Source organism: Alosa alosa, chromosome 24, assembly GCF_017589495.1.
Source record: "Alosa alosa isolate M-15738 ecotype Scorff River chromosome 24, AALO_Geno_1.1, whole genome shotgun sequence".
Classification (NCBI taxonomy): Eukaryota; Metazoa; Chordata; class Actinopteri; order Clupeiformes; family Clupeidae; genus Alosa; species Alosa alosa.
This window is the reverse complement of record NC_063212.1, coordinates 496,839-518,068: the sequence shown is the minus strand read 5'-3', so window position 1 is coordinate 518,068 and position 21,230 is coordinate 496,839. Positions and strand designations below refer to the sequence as shown.

The window sequence follows — 21,230 nt, the reverse complement described above, 5'->3', positions numbered from 1 at the left end:
CCCAAAAAAATAAAAAATACTATGCCAGAAAGACTGAAATCACTAGAAATAGATGTAGCCTCACAGTCCTGTTTTATGGTGTGTATTTGCATATTTGAGACTGCTCATGAATGTTACAATATATTTGTTAATTCTACATTTGTCTCAGGTAGCACAGTCATGTATGGCTACTCTATAATAATAAGCTTCATTTGTATAGCACCTTTCATACACAGAATGCAGCTCAAAGTGCTTTACATTTGGACCATGTAACACAATAATAGAGAAGAGTCAGTCATTATCAGTCACTCCGCTTCATTGCTGTGGCTGTTTATGATCCGATCAGCAACTATATACTGCAAACCATTAGAAATGGTACCTGATGCCAAATCAATCATTTCTCAAAATGACATTTGATCTATTTCGTCATCATCTTGCCATGTATCCATTCAATCTGTCTCTCATTTGACACACAACATCTCTCTAACTCTGCATCTACATATCTCTGTTTTTACTATGTTCTTGCCATGGTCATCAACCTTGTCAATCATCTGTTCTGTTTGATTGACACACCAACCTCAATGATGCATATTCCATCCATCAGGTCTTGAATAAAATAAGAATTGGACCAGGCTACATGTTTATATCAGGGAAGATAAGTTGACAGGTTTTGACCAATATGACCTCCCTATTTTCAATTGATGCATTGATTCACAACCTTGCATTGTACAAAATGTGGCAAGCATAATGGTATCATCTCCCTGTGAGTTGTGCTTTGCGGTGTACAGCGGGAGAGCTGTCTAGCCCTGTAGATTCCAATTACATTAGATGGGCTTCAGAGTAATGGTGGACTGCAACCCGACTGTGAGGACACGGACACTGACGGATGCGGCCACTATCCCTTCTATAACCTGGGTTGCTCCGCAAGCCTTTAGAAACCCTGGATGATTTTATCTGACACCGTCAGCTGTGGCTACAGCTGCATTTTAAATTGTGAATTCAATACCTTAACTACTAATCCATATACATGACGTTTTTCATTCCCATTGTTCCAGCTTTCTTCTCACATATACACCTACCCACACACATGCACACCCACAAAAACACACACCCACACTGAGGTGACATGCAACTGCATCACCTCAGGTTATCTCTCGCTCTGCTACCCTCTGGACACCCCAATACGCGCAGTCCAAGCGAATATCTGGTTAACGGGATGGCTGGCGCGGCATTTCCGCTAGATGTCGGGCCTGCACGCTATGCAGCGCGAGCCCTGAGCTAGCATGTTGGATGACAGAGATTAAGATGAGGCAGCTTTGCATGAACCAGATGAGGCAGACGGTCTCTGTGTGGAGACCAACGTCACGTCACGTGAACCACGTCACTGAATCGGTGAAGAACGGCCTATTCCATCTTTACGATGATTCGACCTCATGCGATAACCTTGCCTGCGCGCTGACATTATTATTATGAATGTGAACGCAACTGAGCAGGCGCGCGCACGCAGGCCCATATGTATTAAAACTATAGCCAATCAATCCTGTTTCAAGCTCCAGTTTCTACCTGGCTGTAACGTCCTGTTTCAGATTCTTTCTGTGTAAATCTAATCTCCTCATTTCTCTGAAATTCATCTACACATGATTATGACAGACAGAGAAAGGTACTGTACGACAATTAATAGTACAGGCCTCTCCTGTAGACTAGAAAAGAGTCTGGACACACGCGCACCACACACTCTCTCTCTCTCTCTCTCTCTCTCTCTCTCCAGACGCATTGCGCAAGGGTTCCGGTAAAACCCAGAATTAATTAAATAAGGGAGGAAAACCCTGGCTGGGTCTGATACCGACAGCAATAGAACCGGCTCGGGCTACCCTGTCCGAGATGATCTATGACTAAAATTGCGCGCAACAGCGTCTCATCCGTTGATTAATTTCTACAGACGCCGACATCGAGGCGAAATTAACGGTGCTTAGCCAACTCTTCTGCCGACGCGGTGAATCTGGACTATTATGTAACGCCACCAGTGCAGCTTCGACTCAGTGCGCTTGTCATATCACTACTGGGACAAAGCGGGCAAAGATACCCCATACAACTGATTTCGCAACACACTCAAGCCCCTGTCAGGAAGCCGAATCAGTACCGCAACATATTAGCCTTTATATGAAGTGCCACTGATTCTGAGGGTAGGGTGGGGGTGGATGTGACGGGAAATGAAGGCCACAATCGGTACCGGCGCCGTTAGACACTCACCCCAGCTGCTAGCTGTCCTCCCCATCACTTCGTGCGTCCGCGGGTTCCAGAAGAACTCCTTCCATCCTCCGGTGTTTCCCTTATCGTCTTCCTTAGACATGGTGCAGGTACGATCTACTCGCTACAACCCGCGGCGGATGGAGAAATAACGAAACAGACTGAGATGAAATGTGAGACAGCACCGTATAACGGAACACCGCGCGCCCTGAGGCAATCCGTCCGGCCCTGGTGAATGGCAAGAGAAAGGAAAAATGTCAGCAACCTAAAAATGTGCTATGGAAAGGTAGTGTGCCGTCTGCTTGTTTTCTTTAAATATGAAATAAAATTAAATGCGCGTGGCTCAGTGAGCGAGCAAACGCTTTTTTCTCCCCCCCTTAAAACCGGACGGAGTGTCGCAGCGCGCGCGGGTAGTCCAGTGATACTGCGGTAAAACGCGCTGAGGCTTTTAAGCGTGCTCGCGCACTCGCGCTCCCCTTGCCTCCCCTCCTCTCGTCCTCCCCTCCCCCTTCTTCTGCAGAACAGACGCTCCACATCCCCCTCCCCCACACTGCCTCTATCCCTCTCCCTCTACCCGTTCCATCTTCGCAGACACGCAGAGAACGACACAATTAGATGGCGTCATCAGCCAGTAGCAGCGCTCAGCTCTCCCCGTCGTCCCGCCCTCCTCCTTTATTCTCTTGTCTCTCCATCAGTGATTTGATTTTGTGTCGCCTGTTCGATGATTGACAGCTTACAGAACGAACTGGTTTAAGGCTGGGATTCCCTTTGTCCGTCCTCTTTTGCTGCCTGTAGAGAACCACTGTGCGCTAATGAGACCCGTTAGGAAGGGATCCTATGAACGTGTGATTTATGGGAGGTTTGCAGATGGGTGGTGTCCTGTAGATGTAGATGCGCTTCATAAACCTCTTTCACACAGCTGACCTAACTTTTCAAAGCAGAGGTGGCCAATAGTAATTGGTGCAAAGGGATAGAAGTGAACTGTCTGCACACACAATCATTGTGTGCGCACATGCATACACACACACACACACACACATGCCAGAGACTACACAGATATCGCATCAAAACATTGAGTGGAATTCTTAGGCATTGCACGGATGTCATAGGTAGGTACAGTATGTAAAAAAGTAGTGAAGCTTAATTTATTGTCCAGGCAATCACACCTGCATCAGGTCAGGCCTGATAGATCTCCTCAACTGCCAGCAGTTGTATACCCAGAGGTGGGCACAAATACATCAAAAACTATTTTGTTACAAATTACAAATACTGGCTCATGAAATGTAACAAAATAAAATACAAAATACTGATGTGAAAATGTATTTAATTAAAATACAAGTAATTAGTCATTTGGAAATACAAAAATACCCACACAATAATCATGGGATACTAACAAGGCATATTATTGAAAATGTATCCCCAAGAGACAAGAAATACTATTTTTGATTGGCTGGCAGGGGACTATTAATTCTGTACATTGGGGCACCTATCTGATCTGGTAGATCTGGTAAAAAAATGTAATCACCATCCCATATCAATGTAAATAATGATTGAACTGACAAGCAGGCTTTGCAACAGTGGAATCAACTGTAACAAAGCAAACTACCCACCATAATTTTCCGTAACCAATGAAAGTAATACAACAAATTGAACAGGTCGGCCTGTTTTTAAACTGAACTACATTTCCCTTGTGCTATAAATGCATGCCTGCTGGCAACATGGGGGATAAACAGAATAACAACCTATAAGGTGTCCCAATATACGAAATGAATTAACTTGGGAGAGAATTCCACTCCGGGAGGTCTTTGTCTCCGTCTCCTCCATTATTTCTGCATATCAGGACACCTCAGCGGATGTTACTTACATAAATCCTCATGTCAAATCCAAGTTTTAATACTGTCCTGTAGTAAGAATGAACATCAGCTATTAGGTACTCAAGGTCATGGGGTCAAAGGCTGTGGTCCTAATATTCTCCCTCAGTATCTTATCTGTATCGTTTTCAAATTTTAGTCTTGTAGCACTTAACACACCTGACAATTCAAGCTCCTAGTTACTTTTTTAATTTCTTTCAACTTCCTGACATGTTCTAAGAGGTTCTAAGGGGCTTTAAGTTGTCTACAGGGTGACAAAAATTGACATAAACAAACAAATTGACTTTACACCCCATGTTGTCCTTACAGAAGGGTGATAAAGTTGACCATTTTGGCTCCCACAATTGACTTTTCTTTTAATTTTTTTCAACTTTACACATGTTCAGAGGGATCGTAATAGAAGAAAGTTGGATCTAACACATTTAAGTTGGTCACAATGTGGCATACCACAGTAAGGGAAATGGAAAATGGGTAAACATTTCATGCTTTTCTTCCAAAAAGTTAATGAAATGTTTAGGTCAACTTTACAGTTGAATATAAGGAATTGCCCAAAGGATATCTCCAGGCACCCTGCCTATTCTTAAAACCAGATTCACCAAGATTCTGGCCTTTGGCTTTATGATAAGCATTGCCTATTGCCATGGTTATAGCGGGTAGTATATTTAATTGAGTGATGACATTTTGGCTTATATGAGAAGTATTTAAGTAGTTGAAATACTTCAAATACAATCCCTCCAAGTATTTTGTTACAAACTACATTTGAGTTTTTCCAATCCTGCAAAATACAAATTACAAAATACGCTAAAGTAATTAAATACGTATTTTAAATCATATAATTGAAATACTGCCCATGTCTGTGTATACCCCAATAATAGTTTGTGACCATCTTGATGACAATAGTCAGAGTTTTTCTGGTCCATCCAGGCACTGCTGGAAAACCATGTTGTGACAGTACATTCTGATGACCGAAAACATCAACTTTGCACTTTATTTTTTGACGGAATAAACTTTCTGTCTTCGCCAGTTACTGGTGTGGGAGTTCTCTTTTGGATTGTAGGACTTTAAAGGGATATTCCACCATTTGGGGAATTACACTCATTCTCCCCTTGAGTTAAACAATTGATTTTTACCTTTCTCCAGTTCATCCAGCTGTTCTCTGAGTCTGGCGATAACAGTTTTAGCTCCAGCCTAGCATAGATTATTGACTCTGATTAGACCATTAGCTTCTCGCCTGCTAGCATCACGTTTAAAAGTGACTAAGATTTCCGGTAATTTTCCTATTTAAAACTTGTCTCCTCTCAAGTTAGAAAGTGTAATAAGACCAACGAAAAATTAAACATGCTAGGCTGATTTGACATGGAACTATACTCTCATTCCAGCGTAATAATCAAGGAACACTATAGGCACAGCAGCACAATGATATCATGCAGCACCTGAAAATAGTCCCTGTAGGTTAACTTCCAGCAACAAGGTTGAGCTGCAGCAGACTAATTGGTTAGTGACTGGATCATTACGCCTGAATGAGAGTTTAGTTCCATGTCAAATCAGCCTAGAAAATCGCTGGAACCCACCAGGCCTTGAATTGTTGGTGCGATACCCTATCTGCTGTTTTCATAGCCTAGAAATCTAGACGCGCCCCTAGCGGCCGCAAATTACATTTGCTGCCAGGGCTAGTCTAGCAACTCTCCGTTGGCTTGTGAGCTCCAGAAATCGAAACTTAATCAGGCCAATGAAATCGTGTATAGAGTCGTTAGGTGGGCTTAACATAATGATTGATGGCAGAGTTGCAACGGTTTGGCTTGAATTCCCTGCTACTTGAAAACAAATAAGATGGATGTTGCTGCTGGCAAACAGTGTGACACGAGTTAAGCTTTTATTAAGTAGGCAAACGTTTGAACTAGCCAACTAGCTCCGCTGGTGGGAAACGCATGGGACTCATAGCGCTGCCGCTGTCCTATTGCGTGCAGAGGGAATTTGAAAGACAACTGATTATCCCGCCCCTCGGACTGAGCACTGCGAACGGTGAGTGTCCAGACCCTACATTTTAATGTGGGTCTTGCCCGTCAGGCTACTGTTTTCATGCAATTACACAAAAAATTGACATGGAGTATGTCCAATTTGCCATAGTAGTATGTTCAGTACATTTGATGATAATTCAGTATGTTCAGTACATTTGATGTAATTATATACATGTTGTATAGTTGGCATTACAATATACTTTGAATATTTCACCAGTAGATATTTACAGAAAGTATAAAATATTACAATTGACTAGAAAATGTAATTCTGAGGAATTACCAGTGCATGAAAATGCAAAACATATATTATCATAAAATGCAAAAACAAACTTTTATTAGGAAACAGTTGGTGTGAGTCATAGGAGTCATAGTTGATGATAACTGACAGTTGGAATGGCTGATTTGAAGTTTGAACTAAGATTCTAATTTGGTGGGAAGAATAAAAACTAGAAAATGTAATTCTAAGGAATTACCAGTGCATGAAAATGCAAAAAATATATTAACATAAAATGCAAAAACACACAAACAGTTGTGGGCAGAGGAAACAGTTGGCGGGAGTCATAGGAGTCATAGTTGATGATAACTGACAGTTGGAATGGCTGAACAGTTAAATAGTTGAGTAGTTTTAATGGTTAAATTCTTTAATAGTGAATTATTGTAGTGAGGATTCTTATTTCAAAACATTTGAGGGAAGAGGAAACAGTTGGCGGGAGTCATAGGAGTCATAGTTGATGACAACTGACAGTTGGAATGGCTGAACAGTTAAAACGTTGGATAGGTTAAATAGATACACAATTTAATAGGGAATTATTGTAGTGAGGACTTTTATTTTGAAACAGTTGTGGGCAGAGGATACAGTTCAACAGGATCTGTAGTCTTAAAAGAGCCAGATTGTATTCTTAAGGCCTGAGACAGAGTAGATAGTTTAACAGTTGAATGTAGATAGTGTAATGGATGTTGATAGACAGAAAGTTTAATGGATGTTGATAGGCAGATTGTTTAATTGGTGGATGAGTGAATGGTTTGACGGACGGTCGCCCAAGGTCAACTCAGCATGGGACGGGCCTGCGTACATGTTAGAAAGAGTTGGGGAAGTGACTTATCATATCAATAAAAGACCTGGAGCGTGGTGTGTGGTCCTCCACTATGATAGGCTGGCTCCTTACCGAGGGGATTGTAATCCCTTTGTCCGTCGAAGTCTGTGTCATGCCCCTGGGGTAAACTGCCCTGAGGCAGTGCCAGGGGATGGGTGGGGAACCTCAGAGGAGGGCGAGGACTATAATTCCCTTGCCCTGGTCTCTGGGAGTGTTCCAGGAACACCTGGAGGAGCTGAACATGCAGCGCCAGGTGCACCTGGAGACAACCAGGATCAACCAGGTTTGGGATTGTGTTGGCCAAACCCTGCTTCACCTGTGCTTGAAGACCACAGAGAGGAGGGGGTCCATGGGTGTCGGCCCCGTCGGAGACCAGCAGGTGAGGGCCGTCCAGCGGCGGCATGTTCCTCCTCGACCACAGGGAGGAGAGGGCTCGTAGGCGCTTGGCACACTGGTATCCAGCACCGTCTCGTCCCATGTCGAGTGGAGAGGGGACAGAGGCCACATGCCCACCGAAGACCGGCAGCACCAGACAACATTCCTGTGTTGGCCCTTAGTGCTGTGCTTCCGGGTACATCACCGAAGTGGCTCCAGAAACATCAGCCTGCGAAATAGCCTGAGGCCAAGGAGAAGACTTCGCCCACTTCAACGCTTTGACGAACAATCTGTCCTCTAGGGCAAGGAACTTAAAGGGGGGACAGTGTAGCGCAATAGAATGTCAAAGAATGTGTCAATGAGTTCTGATGTGTTTTGTTTGGGGAGAGGTGTCTGGGAGAGAATAGAATAGGGGGTTCTAAGACATTTAGTAGAAGTGGACTACCTGTGAATGAGGTGTGTTGTATTGTTGGCCGATGAGTGTGAATGATGAGTGATTAGGACCGTGATTTGAATAGATTTATCAGTTTTTGTGTTTTAGAGAGGACACCTTCTGTGTTGCTTGTGAATCAGTAGAGGAAATAAATCTACCGGATTTTGAACGATACCTCAGCCTTCCGTCTCATAACTTCTCGTCTGCGTTACAATATGTTGTCAAATGTGGTCATTTGAATGTTGATTGTCAGAAACCTTGCCGTATTAAAAATGGTAACGTTCGAAGTGACCAAATCCAACATCTCCTATTTTAAACCATCAAAACGGCCAAAAGTCATAGTTCTTTTGAAACTGGTATATGTCAAATTAAATAAAACATAAAACATATTGTAATGAGGTTTTTAGTTATCAATTATAAAAATAAAAATATTTATTTTTCCTCCATGTAAATCAGGGATGGATTACTGCACGGGCCCAAGCCCAGGGGCCCAAGAGGTCAGGGGGCCCTGAAGCCCAAGCCTTTGCATGGAATCATTTCCTCAATATCAACAAATCAGGATGTAGGCTATGAATCTGATTGAATGTAGTATTGGCCATCCCCAAAATGCACCAGAATACAGGAAATCACATCAAACAAATAAAAAAAAATCTGGGGGAGGACCCCCAAACCCCCCCTCCCACATATACGACAATTAGTGGGGGGCCCTTAATACATCTGGGCCCAGGGGCCCGAAAGTTCATAACCCGTCCATGATGTAAATAGTGTTAATTTTTAGTTATCTTCATGTAGTTTATCTACCTTTAACTGTGAAATAACATTCATGCCCATTGCTTGAAATATTTATGAGTTTGAGGAGCCCAAAACTTCAGCCTCATCCTTAGTCTCCATTCATTTACAGGTGTTGAGGAAATGAAGTGTTATGGATATAAAGCCCCCTGAACCCTTCAAATGGACCAAAGACTCTGAATTTGAACTTGTGTTCTCTTCCCGACCTGCCTTCTTCTGTCCGTGACAAATAGAACTACTGCCTGCTGTTCACCTTGCTGTTGTGTGTGTGTTCCCCAGGCCTCCGACCACCAGGCGAGCGAGCCCGACGGACAATGCAAATTCATATCTCAATCATTTTTGCCCAGGTAACCCACAGGACCCTTGATAACGATAATTGGAACCCGGAACCTCAAGATATCCTTTGAACCCTTCAATAAAAGACTCTGAAAATGTGTTTTTAAAATTCTGAGTTACTACACACCTCATTATTTATGGATAGCATCATTACGATAATAATCAATAGCCTGTGTTTTTTTTTTTTTTCAACCAATGCATTGGCACTCTAAGACTTTTTCCATTTCCATTTCCAATTGCACCCCCACTTGTGTGTGTGGCAATGGCATGGTCTAGCCAGCATTAGCTAAGTAGATAACAGTTTTCCAAGAGAAAGTCTGAAGCTGAAGTTCCTTTCAAACCTTTACTTAGGATTCACTGTAAAACTAAGCACGAAATAAACATTAGTGTGTGCGTGTGACAATGTGGACCTAGTGTTAATTTTGTCACCTATTTTTAATTTAGTCTTAGTCTTGTGACGAAATGTCCTTTTTAGTCTTTGTCATATTTAGTCATTCAAATATAATTTTTGTTAGTCAAGTTTTAGTCGACTAAAAGTCTCGTCATTTTAGTCTAGTTTTAGTCAAAAGAAAACTAAAGGTATCTTAGTCTTAGTCAGTTTTAGTCAACACATTTTAGTCTTTTTTTATAACAAATTATTTCTGATTACCATTTGAGTCAAATAGTGTTTCACACATCTCAATTTTCCAACAATATTGTGTGTCCACAGGGCTACTCGTCTGTTATAATTACTCATTCTGATTTTTTGTCAGTCAGTATGTTTACATGCACAGGTAAGTCGAGCTACAGTTATAGCTCGGCTGGGATTTGACCATAGGCGTAAAAGATTTGAATGGACCACTGTCATATTAAGTAGACCAGTGTTTCTCAAAGTGTGGTCCGGGAATCACTGGTGGTCCATAAGCTATCCCAAGTGGTCCGCGAGCAGGCGTGGTAAAATATAACATAGATGAGTTGTTTGCAATATTGAACCAACTTGTATGTAAAAACAGTTCTGCAACACTGTCTATGTAAGATATGCCAGTTTAAATCATACAGTATGAATCCACACAATAAGCAAAGTGGTTCAGTGAGTAGACCTATAGTGTAGACTAATTATAGGCTACTGTTGAAGAAGGTATAATCTTTTTTTTTTTAGCTAGGGTTAGTTAAGTGGTGCTGAAACTGAAAAGTTTGAGAAACACTGTCGTAGACCAAAGTATTAATGTTTTACTCCGCCTGCAGCTAGATGGCGATATGTAAACACAACACATTCCCCAAACAGACTCTCCATCTTAGCCATAGCTAACTTGCTAGCGAACTTTCCATATTAGCTTACTTGCTAGCAAACATTGCATCATCAGTCTAACTAGTTAAATAGTTGACATTACATGATGTACATTTTCGTATGGACATTCTGGGAGATGTTAATTTGTATGAGAGAAGCTTCAACTTCTGGGGATGTAGCATTGTGGCAGCTTAGGTAGTTAGCTTGCTAACTCTGGCAGAAATCTCCAGTGTTCTTGTTCCATGTAGTTTCGTGTTGCAGCCACAGGGTTGCAGCAACAGCACGTAGACTAGCCTACAGGAAAGCTGTTGCGTATGAACTCATTCGGAATATTTTGAAAACGTAACAGCTAGATATTCTGTCTTCTCATTTTGTAGACGAAAATTAAGAGAGATTTTATCAAAGTTTTTATTTCATGCAAAACATTTTAGTCTCGTCTTTTTTCGTCAACAATAATGCATCTTAAGATAGTCTTAGTCAGTGTTTCAGGACATTACTGCTGTCTCGTCATCGTCTCGTCTTAGTCATGAAAAGAAAGGTTGTTGACTAACATATTTCCTCTCGTCTCGTCTGACGAAATTAACACTATGTGGACCCACGAGCATGATCGCTAGTGACTTGCTCTGCTGCAGCCAGGGGCTTCTCCTGCATGCACCTCCTGATTTAGTGAATGTATGGGGTTTCAATGTGTGATTTTGAGTGAAGAAACGTAAATACTCGATAATATAAATTTGCACATTGTTAAAACAACAATTACGATATTATCGTCGACGATATATACTATATTGCCAAAAGTATTGGATCCCCTGCCTTGACTCGCATGTTCGGAAAATAGAACCCTGACATGTTCACCTACAGCTTCATGAGAATCACCCTCAAGCTTTTTAAAGAGCAGTCTTTCACAGACAGTTTGAGTATTCTTCAACTACAGACCTAAATAAAAATAGACAAATGTGTATTGCTACTCAGGGATAAAACTGGTTGATTGCCTCCAAGGTATCCTTAAGATGCTTTCATGTCTGATATTTGGACATGATTTCAATTCTAAAGAGTTACCTTACTACCCCAGATACCACCATTTGCCATCAAACAGCCTGATACCATTGGACATGGCTCTATTGCTCGTCGTTGAAAGCACAAGCTCACCATCTAGTGGTAAGACAGTTGTTACAAGACTACTTGTAAAATGAGAGCTATGGGCCATATTAGGCCCATATTACCACAGCTTTAATGCCCAGTTAAAACAGTCAACAATTTATATAAAGTGAACTTTCAGTCAACACTGCAGAGCCTGCATCCCGCCTCTCCCCTTTCACCAAAAATGAACGAGAATGAACAAAATCCCCAATCTCCAAGCTATCTTTTGACCAAGAATAATCCACAAGGGAATGAGGATATTTGTAAGTAGATAAGCTCCAGTGTAATTTCACCTGCATGTAGAATGATGTAGGATTTAATGCCACACAACCTCTTGTGCAGGCCATGGTTCTTTCCCAACTGGACTATTGCAATTCATTATTAGCTGGCCTACCCGTTTGTGTAGTGAGATTTATATAGATGATTTGGAATCATCTTTAATTAGCGAAACAGGACACATGTAACAGTTCTTGAGCCATCATTAATATTTGCACAGCAAACTGCACCGCATAATAGATAATATAGAAAGTGGATTATTATTAAATGATATCAGTGACCAGACCATCTACCAATGTTTGTAATCTACAGCTGTGCGCTTAGGTTGGCTGAAAGGAATGCAATTATAGAAAGGAGATTAAGAACGGTTGACACTCTAAACAAGTTCAGAAATGAATTAAGTGCACAAGACTGGAGAAAGGTTTATGATGCAGAGGAGGTTGATTATGCTTATGATTCCTTCTTGCAAACTTTTTTGATGTTATATGACAGAAGCTGTCCAATTCAGCAAAGCAGAAAACGAGCAAACCACTCAGATAAAACCTGGGTTACAAAGGGTCTGTTGAATGCCTGTAAAAAAAAGAACACCTTATACAGAGAGTTTATTAAGTATAGAAATAAGGAGAAAGAAAGGAAGTATAAAAGATATAAAAATAAATTAACTGAAATTATGCGAAATTATAAAAAAGATTATTATAATAAACTGCTAGATAAGAATAAAAATATATAAAGGACATGGAAGATATTAAATTCAATTATAACAAATAAATCGACCAGCTCTGGCTTGCCAGAAGACAATGATAAGATTATTAATGATAAAAAGGAGATGGTGGAAGGCTTCAACAAATTCTTTGTAAATGTGGGCCCCAAACTGGCAGAGCAGATAAACCTTCCGCAAGGGGGAAGTGTATCACATTATTTGGGTAAGAGGAACCCAGACACCATATATTTGAAGTATACAGATAAAAATTAAATTATTGATATGGTTAATAAGTTTAAAAATAAAACATCAACAGACTGGAATGGTATTGATATGACAATAGTAAAAAAAAGTTATTATTAATATAGCAGATCCCTTAGCACATATCTGTAACCTTTCACTTAAAACGGGCTCCTTCCCAACCAAAATGAAAACTGCTAAGGTAATTCTGATCTTCAAAGAAGGTGGAAAAAATCTCTACAATAACTACAGACCAGTTTCCCTGTTCTCCCAGTTTTCCAAAATTTTGGAAAAAATATTTTCTTCTAGGTTGGACAGTTTCATAGACAAACATGAATTACTCAGTCAATAGGGTTTTAGGACAAACCGATCAACATCGTTGGCACTCATGGACTCATGGTAGAAGAACTGACAAGCACAATAGATAACAAAAAGTTTGCAATAGGGGTATTCATTGATCTGAAGAAGGCATTTGACACAATAAACCATGATATATTGCTACACAAACTGGAAAGATATGGGATCAGAGGGGTTGGACTTAATTGGTTAAAAAGCTACATAGGACAAAGAAAACAGTTTGTGCAGATAGGGAATAACAGGTCCACCCAAATGAATATTACCTGTGGTGTGCCGCAAGGGTCAATACTGGGACCAAAACTATTTATTATATATATAAATGACATAAGTAATGCTTCTATGATCATGAAAATTTTGATTTTTGCTGATGACACAAATGTATTGAGAGAAAGTGGAATAGAACATTATGTCCAATATTCCAATATATGGTTTAATGTTCTGCATTATGTCCAATATTCCAATATGTGGTTCAATGTTCTGCATTTCTCATTAGTGGGTCACTTTGATACTAAAAGTATGATTCTATGTAATGATGATATCTGTACTGTCCCTGTGTATATCTGTGTGTGACTGTATTTAGAGATAAGCAGGAATATTATGACTTTGCAGTGTTTCACTGTTCTGCATGGCTGCGTCAGTAGCTATCTGCTCCGGATTGCCAGGTTGCCACTAATCAGGGTCTGATTCAGTGTAGTCCACGTGAGATGGAATGACCACCCCAATTATGGACTGTACCATTTTTAACCACCGTGGCGCTAGAAGCAACGGAGATAGAGAACGACTTCAACTTCTCAAGCAAGTGTGTTTTGAATGACAAAACGCTAACTGTTAGGTAGATTCCTCCAGTAGCCTAAATTCGGTTTGCTGCTGATGTGCATGGGTAAATGTAAGTTGCTAGCAGACGTCTAGCTTGTTGAAAATGTGGTATTTTACAACCTTCATGTATTAACGTTTTTTGTTCTTTCATAGCTCATGTCACGTCTTCATACATTTAATTACCGGCTACTTACCTGCTACCTACCCACTGAGGCTAGTAAAGTGGACCTTGGTTAGATACCAAGGTTAGTTAGCGAGATAATTCTCTATTTAAATAATTTATTATTATTATTTTACATTGTGGTGAGGTAAAATCAATTGTCATTTCCAAGGAGATGAACTCCAGTCCATAGCCTAGGTGTCCATTCTAATTTTATCTTGAATACATTATTGTGCCCTTTTGAAATTAGTTTGGTACAGATCCTGTGTTGTTTTTATATACTGCTCAAAAAAATTAAGGGAACACTTCATTCACTGGATTGGTACTCTGACACTGTTTGGTTCTGAGCACAAGTAAAACTTTTGAGGCGAGTGTTTTATTTTGCAAGAACTGTCAGACATTCTGTGAATGTAGTTTGAGAATGGAGAAAAGGGTGGAAGGTTTCAAAAAATGTGTTTTAACAATTGTGGAAAACTGTAAGTGTTCCCTTAATTTTTTTGAGCAGTATATTATGCACAAGAGGGTCTGATGTAGCTAAGCCTATCAGTGAAACCTGTGGAAACATAAAAAGAGCCAAGTAGCCTAGGCTGAATAGCACATGCTAGTATTTGAATTTGTTTTGAATTGGTTAGTATTGTTTTTACATTCTATTATTTCATATTTTTAGTTCAATAAATGTAGTTTCATCTGAGAACCCTGATACTATCTTAATGAAACACTTAACTTCTAACTTTTGAGAGTTGATCAAAACAGTTCTCTTTTGGATATAAAAATGAGATATTCTGTAGCCTACTGATTATCAGTTTGTCGCATGTTTAGACCTTGTATGTGTGTTGCACAACACATGTTGCACTTGGCGATCACGATGGGGATAGATATGGTAGTGGACCATGATGGTCATAGAAGTGAAGGAGCAGTACCCCCCAATTATGGTGGGGTAATTCGCACTCTGTTTGTATACACAGAAACGGTTTGCTCATAGTAAATAAACCTATATCTAAAATGTGTTATAAAATGTAACACTTAATAAATGAAGCAATGATAATTTGTTGATGAAGTAATATTTCCATTATTTAACAGTTCTTACATACACAATAATGTTTAGTTAGGGTGTGGATACATCTTTTATAAACCACTTCCTAATAATATAATTCAAGATTAACTCAGGAGTTGGTTAGTTAATGATATTGTGTGAGCTCATCTAATGTGAGAACTGTCTTTGCCTTGCAAAACATTTACAAATGAGCATTTAGCAATTTTATCCATAGCGACTTACATAGCCTACATTTAATGGTCATAATAATGTGATGAAAAGCGGACAAAAATGCAATCAAGTTATGAAACGAGACGTTGCCAGAATAGTTGGACATTATCTTTGCTAAGTGAATATTTTATTAGGCCTATGAGGTAAAAAGCAGAGAAAGCAACATGTGGTTTAGTCTGTAGCCTACTGCATCAAAATCTAAGCCTACACATTTCCTCTCTTTCTTACTCGACTTCTTTCTTATCTTCAAACGTGTTCTTAAGTGGCACAGCGGAAAATTATTGCATGGTTCAACAATCTAATCTTAAAATAATTACAATTATTTATGTCTCTGTGTGGTATATAACCTACTTGGGATGCTTACATGCAGATGTCAAAGTGTTTCTATTTTCGTATTGATGTGAATTAATGTGTAGATCCGAAGATTAAATGGTAGGCCCACAGCTGTGACGTGCAGTCACCTGACATCACCGTCAAATCAGAGGATATTTCAGAACTATTAACGTGGACAGCTCCCCTTAAGAGCATCTTAAGAGCAGTGCATGCGGCGTTCACTTCTGAGCATGTTCGGGAAACAGTCGGAAAAACCAAACGAACGATCGTAAGATGAATCGTAGAAAACCCTCTTAAGAGCGTGTCTCCGTCGTTATCGGGGAAGTGGGCACTGAGCACTGCGAATTGTGAGTCCCCAGACCCTACATTTTAATGTGGGTCTGGGCCCAGTTTCCCGATAACAACGGAGACAACGTAAATTGGATTATTTAATTCTAAGGTGAAATTCCTCTGTATGTCCTGTTGGTGACCTCAGTGAGAAGTACTGTTAAGACGCTCTTAGCCGGTAACAAGTACTCTGGAGCACTCGTAGATCTACGAGTGTTTTCACGATGCTCTTAAGCTACGATGGTTTCGGGAAACAGTCGGCAAATCTTAAGACGTTCGTAAGAGGGACTTTACGACGCTCTTAGGCTTAAGATGCTTTCGGGGAAGTGGGCCCAGGGCCCAGCGCCCAGTCACCAACAGGACATACAGAGGAATTACAACTTAGAATACATAATCCAATTTACGTTCCCATTTATTGTGTTTACCTGTGATGAATCAGATTTTAGCGTGCAAAATAGCCTACATTTTAGTGTTAATTTCGTCAGACGAGACAAGAGGAAATATGTTCGTCAACGACCTTTTTTTTTCATGACTAAGACGAGACCATGACGAGACGGCAGTAATGTCCTGAAACACTGACTAAGACTATCTTAAGATGCATTATTGTTGACGAAAAAAGACGAGACTAAAATGTTTTGCATGAAATAAAAACTAAGATAAAATCTCTCTTCATTTTCGTCTACAAAATGAGAAGACAGAATATCTAGCTGTTACGTTTTCAAAATATTCCGAATGAGTTCATACGCAACAGCTTTCCTGTAGGCTAGTCTACGTGCTGTTGCTGCAACCCTGTGGCTGCAACACGAAACTACATGGAACAAGAACACTGGAGATTTCTGCTAGAGTTAGCAAGCTAACTACCTAAGCTTTATGCCACAATGCTACATACCCAGAAGTTGAAGCTTCTCTCATACAAATTAACATCCCCCAGAATGTCCATACGAAAATGTTCATCATGTAATGTCAACTATTTAACTAGTTAGACGGATGATGCAAAGTTTGCTAGCAAGTAAGCTAATATGGAAAGTTCGCTAGCAAGTTAGCTATGGCTAAGATGGGGAGTCTGTTTGGGGAATGTGTTGTGTTTGGGCGCATATCGCCATCTAGCGAGGCGGAGTAAAACATTAAGAAACACTGTCATAGGCCAAAGTATTAAACTTTTTCAGTTTCAGGACCACTTAACTAACCCTAGCTAAAAAAAAAAAAGGCCTACTCATTGAACCACCTTGCTTATTGTCTTTGCACTTTGCTTATTGTGTGGATTCATACTGTATGATTTAAACTGGCAAATCTTACATAGGCAGTGTTGCAGAACTGTTTTTACATACAAGTTGGTTCAATATTGCAAACAACTCATCTATATTATATTTTACCACGTCTGCCCGCGGACTACTTGGGATATCTTGCGGACCACCAGTGATCCCCGGACCACACGAGAAACGCTGTAGCCCTGTGGACACACAATATTGTTGGAAAATTGAGATGTGTGAAACACTATTTGACTCAAATGGTAATCAGAAATAATTTGTTATAAAAAAAAGACTAAAATGTGTTGACTAAAACTGACTAAGACTAAGATACCTTTAGTTTTCTTTTGACTAAAACTAGACTAAAATGACGAGACTTTTAGTCGACTAAAACTTGACTAACAAAAATGATATTTGAATGACTAAATATGACAAAGACTAAAAAGGACATTTCGTCACAAGACTAAGACTAAAGGCTCTGGCATGGTCCCGCGTCACATTTGCGCTGTGTCCAAGGCGTCGCCATTTTGCCGTGGACGTGAAGCATACTCCAATTTCTGCTGTCCTGAATGCGCGTTAAATTGTTAAGGTTAGCCCTGCGCACTCACGGATTAACTGTGATACTCTGCCCCCCACCAACTGGGGGGCGATGCGCCGAGCCTGAAAGTAGGACACAACCACCAAAGAAGCCTGAAATGCCTGAAGAAAATAAGAACTTGGGATGTGCGAGCACTAAACGAAGGAAGAGCTGATGAAGGAAAAAGCACCACGAAAGCACGTTAAGCCTGTCTGCTGGGAAGTTTGATAAGCTGGCCCATCGCATCGCTCCATTTATCATCCACCAGAACACACACAGCACACCTGTTGGTATAGCTGAGAGACTAGCTTAGCCTACTTGCTTATTAGGCTACTGACTCGGTGCTGCGAGGGCAGCAATATTGGTGCGATACAAAGTAAAGACATTTTTCTGAACACATGCAGCAGTGTCATGGTAAGAAAGAGTTGTGCGTACAGATGTCCTCAATTAAATTTGTATTGAGTCTTCACACCTGCCTCATACCAAAAAGTATGAACCAAAAACCTGTAAATATGACGTGTCAATAAAAGTTTTGAAGTAACTATTTGTGTTCATAATGTATGTCTCACTGTGATAATGGGTGTATTTAGAGCGAGCGGTAGCCTAGGTTATTCCTTCAATTATTATTATGATAACATTATCCGGTGTTGACAGGCGAGTTTCGAGATTGAGTTCAGCATTGTTCAGGAGTAGGCTAGGTGATAATGATTGCACCTGGGAGAGGTAGGCTACATTCCCTTTATTATTATAATCACTATTGATAACGCATTATATAAGGAACAGGCGAGAATGCATCTCGATCAGCAAGTGTTACATGTGTTTCGCCTGAGCGTTGTAGATAGATACCTCTGGGTTTTGCGATTTGATTTCAGCATACGCTCATTTTTAAAAGATGCATTTAATCCAAAGTCATGTCAGCTCTCTATGCAGGGAGTAGGGCTGTCACTTTTATTCGAACATGACGTGAAATATCCGTAGTCGAACTATAAATAAACTATTCGGTTTTTAGTGCTGTGTAGCGCATTTCCCGGTGTTGACAGGCGAGTTTCGAGATTTGAGTTCAGCATTGTTCAGGAGTAGGCTAGGTGATAATGATTGCACCTGGGAGAGGTAGGCTACATTCCCTTTATTATTATAATCACTATTGATAACGCATTATATAAGGAACAGGCGAGAATGCATCTCGATCAGCAAGTGTTACACGGGTTTCGCCTGAGCGTTGTAGATAGATACCTTTAATTGGCTCTGGGTTTTGCGATTTGATTTCAGCATACGCTCATTTTTAAAAGATGCATTTAATCCGAAGTCATGTCAGCTCTCCATGCATGGAGTAAGGCTGTCACTGTCTATGATTAGTTTTATTTTATTTATCTCATTCAGTGCTATATGATCCAGGGCTCATGATCAAATCAAGCCAATATAATAGCCAGTAGCCACAATGAGCCCATGCAGCCACCTTGTTTCGACAATCAAAGGTAACGCACAGAACGGCCAGCAGACAGACAATTACGTCCCCAACTCATCTAAAATGTGGTGTCTTGAAATACTTTGGGTTCTACACCATAGATGGTAAAGTGACCGTTAAATATAATGTTAAAGAATGTATCTGTGGATTGTGGCTTTACATCGGTCGAAGTTGACTCCATGTCGTGGTGTCTCACGTAACTCAAAGCCAGGCAAGCTGAGGACAGGCGCTCTGTTCCATCGTCGTTATGGTAACCAAACAAGTCTTCTTCTGTCTAGGTTTGTTTCTACGTTTAAGTGTTGTTCTTCTATGTGGTCCACCTACTGGAGGGGAGTGTTTACAGCAGTTCCGTTTCACACATGCGCAGTCTACGCGTCACTTTGACGCGCGGTCTTAAATTTCGGTCGACTCAAAGACGCAACGCATGCTGTAAAAATGACGCAATTCTCGTCACGCGCTCACCAGTGCCGCGTGCGCGGGACGCAGACGCGCGACCATACTTTAGGCTTAAGACTAAATTAAAAATAGGTGACAAAATTAACACTACTACATTTAATGGTCATAATAATGTCATGAAAAGCGGACAAAAATGCAATCAAGTTATGAAACGAGACGTTGCCAGAATAGTTTGACATTATCTTTGCTAAGTGAATATTTTATTAGGCATATGAGGTAAAAAGCAGAGAAAGCAACATGTGGTTTATGTGGCCTACTTCATCAAAATCTAAGCCTATACATTTCCTCTTACTCGACTTCTTTCTTATTTTCAAACGTGTTCTTAAGTGACACCGCGAAAAATTATTGCATGGTGCAACAATCTAATCTTAAAATAATTACAATTATTTATGTCTCTGTGTGGTATATAACCTACTTGGGATGCTTACATGCAGATGTCAAAGTGTTTCTATTTTCGTATTGATGCCGAAGTTTAAATGGTAGGCCTATTGCTGTGACGTGCAGTCACCTGACATCACCGTCAAATCAGAGGATATTTCAGAACTATTAACGTGGACAGCTCCCCTTAAGAGCATCTTAATAGCAGTGCATGCGCGTTCACGCTACGAGCATGTTCGGGAAACAGTCGGAAAAACCAAACGAACGATCGTAAGATGAATCGTAGAAAACCCTCTTAAGAGCGTGTCTCCGTCGTTATCGGGGAAGTGGGCCCAGGATTCTGTGAGCGCATCAAAAGTTAATCGAAGTTGCCTACACGAACAATTAACAATTGTGCAAAATTAACACCGATGTAGAAGCTTCAAAAATACAACATCGCAAGTAGGCTAGCATATGTCAGGAACATGTTGAAGTTCGTTGAGTTTGAACGAGGATGTAAGCAAGCATATAGCAGAGGGACATAATGTCAGCAACATGTTGAAGTTCGTTGAGTTTGAACGAGGAAGCTTACAGAACAGGGACAGTGCAGGTGGTGGAGAGTGCGAGCGAGCCTAGTTGAGGCTACATGATAAGAATTCAGTGGTGGAGCAGGTAGGTTATGAATGCCATGCTGACGCCTGACGATGATGAGTATGATGACTTATTAATTGCGATCATGTAATGATATGGTAAAGATAACATAGTAAGGTCGTGCTGTGATTATAATAACAATAGCGCAACTTAAATGTTCTAAATTAATGATTTGCAAACCTGGACAGCAAAAGAGTGTCAAATCGACGTTAATTGATTCAGTTGAATCAGTTTCCATCATATGGCCAAAATTCAACATCGATTGCATGAGTCGTGGTTGGTCTGTCAAAGTAGATAAGGTTTCTATCTTGGAAGGGTTATCATAGTAAAGATGGGCTAAAAGACTGTAGACTGACAGAAATGTAGGCTACAAAACGTCAAGTCATGCACACGTCAACTATAACCTATATAATATGCTATACTGTTCCAAAATGCTTGTAGCTATACTGTTCCAAAAT

General features: G+C 40.5%; 1 protein-coding gene across 1 annotated transcript in view; it reads right to left on the bottom strand.

The window, feature by feature from the left end:
- Positions 1 to 2,672, bottom strand: part of atp1b2a (ATPase Na+/K+ transporting subunit beta 2a) — a 15,042-nt gene extending 12,370 nt beyond the window's left edge. Inside the window, exon 1 of the mRNA XM_048236301.1 lies at positions 2,230 to 2,672. Within this exon, the coding sequence (XP_048092258.1) occupies positions 2,230 to 2,329 (100 nt within the window). The 5' untranslated portion in view covers positions 2,330 to 2,672. The remainder of the gene's footprint in view (positions 1 to 2,229) is intronic.
- Between the last annotated feature and the right edge of the window lie 18,558 nt (positions 2,673 to 21,230).